At 37.3% G+C, this 659-nt stretch overlaps 1 protein-coding gene across 1 annotated transcript; it reads right to left on the bottom strand.

Moving 5' to 3' along the window:
• Positions 1 to 3: 3 nt before the first annotated feature.
• LOC140966233 (uncharacterized) lies at positions 4 to 641 on the bottom strand (the record flags this gene model as incomplete). The annotated part of the gene is made up of 4 exons (XM_073426577.1): positions 4 to 22; positions 188 to 249; positions 329 to 437; positions 595 to 641. Coding segments are annotated over 4 exons (237 nt in total), but the record flags the coding sequence as incomplete, so codon positions are not given.
• Positions 642 to 659: the final 18 nt, after the last annotated feature.

Genomic DNA, 659 nt, shown 5'->3' with positions numbered 1-659 from the left:
ACCACCTGTGTCTGCCCTCGTTCTGCAGAAACATCCAACAAAAGAAGGTTATGTTACAAGTTAAAAATGGAACAAACCCAACCAAAGACGATGGGAGGTAGTCGTCTCTCGTCAACACTACTTTCAATACCTAAATCCATCCTAGAAGACAAACAAAAAAATCACAAAGAAGTAACATGAAACTTACTTGTGATCCGAAGGATTTGGCATTAGTTCGTAAACGATTGTTGCGACCACATCCCTCTTCAGCTGCAGAAAAATGGGATTCAAATCATGTAAGATAATGGATGTGATATGGACTATTTTTTTTTTTCGCATGCAAAAGTACCTGAGTTGCTTCTCCTTTCAACCCAATGTAATGTATTTGAGTTGTATCACCACCAAAATTATCTGGGAAATGTAAAGTGATGTTTCCCAAGCCTTGAAATCTTGAATATCTGATTTGATGCATCAATACGACAGTGAAAAGTCAAAATTGATGACAAATGACCCTCATTGTTCTTCAGGATTATGTTTGCAAGAAATGCAGAAATGTTAAAGAATTAGTTAAAAAATATCAACGAGTTGCCCCCGAAAAGCAGAGGTAAATTTTACCTTGTCTGATACTCTAAAACTCCTTGCAAGTTTTCTGCCAAGTCCCACTCCTAAGGTGAGCAAAT

This window comes from Primulina huaijiensis, unplaced genomic scaffold, assembly GCF_012295235.1.
Source record: "Primulina huaijiensis isolate GDHJ02 unplaced genomic scaffold, ASM1229523v2 scaffold202459, whole genome shotgun sequence".
Classification (NCBI taxonomy): domain Eukaryota; kingdom Viridiplantae; phylum Streptophyta; class Magnoliopsida; order Lamiales; family Gesneriaceae; genus Primulina; species Primulina huaijiensis.
This window is presented reverse-complemented; position numbering and strand designations above follow the sequence as displayed.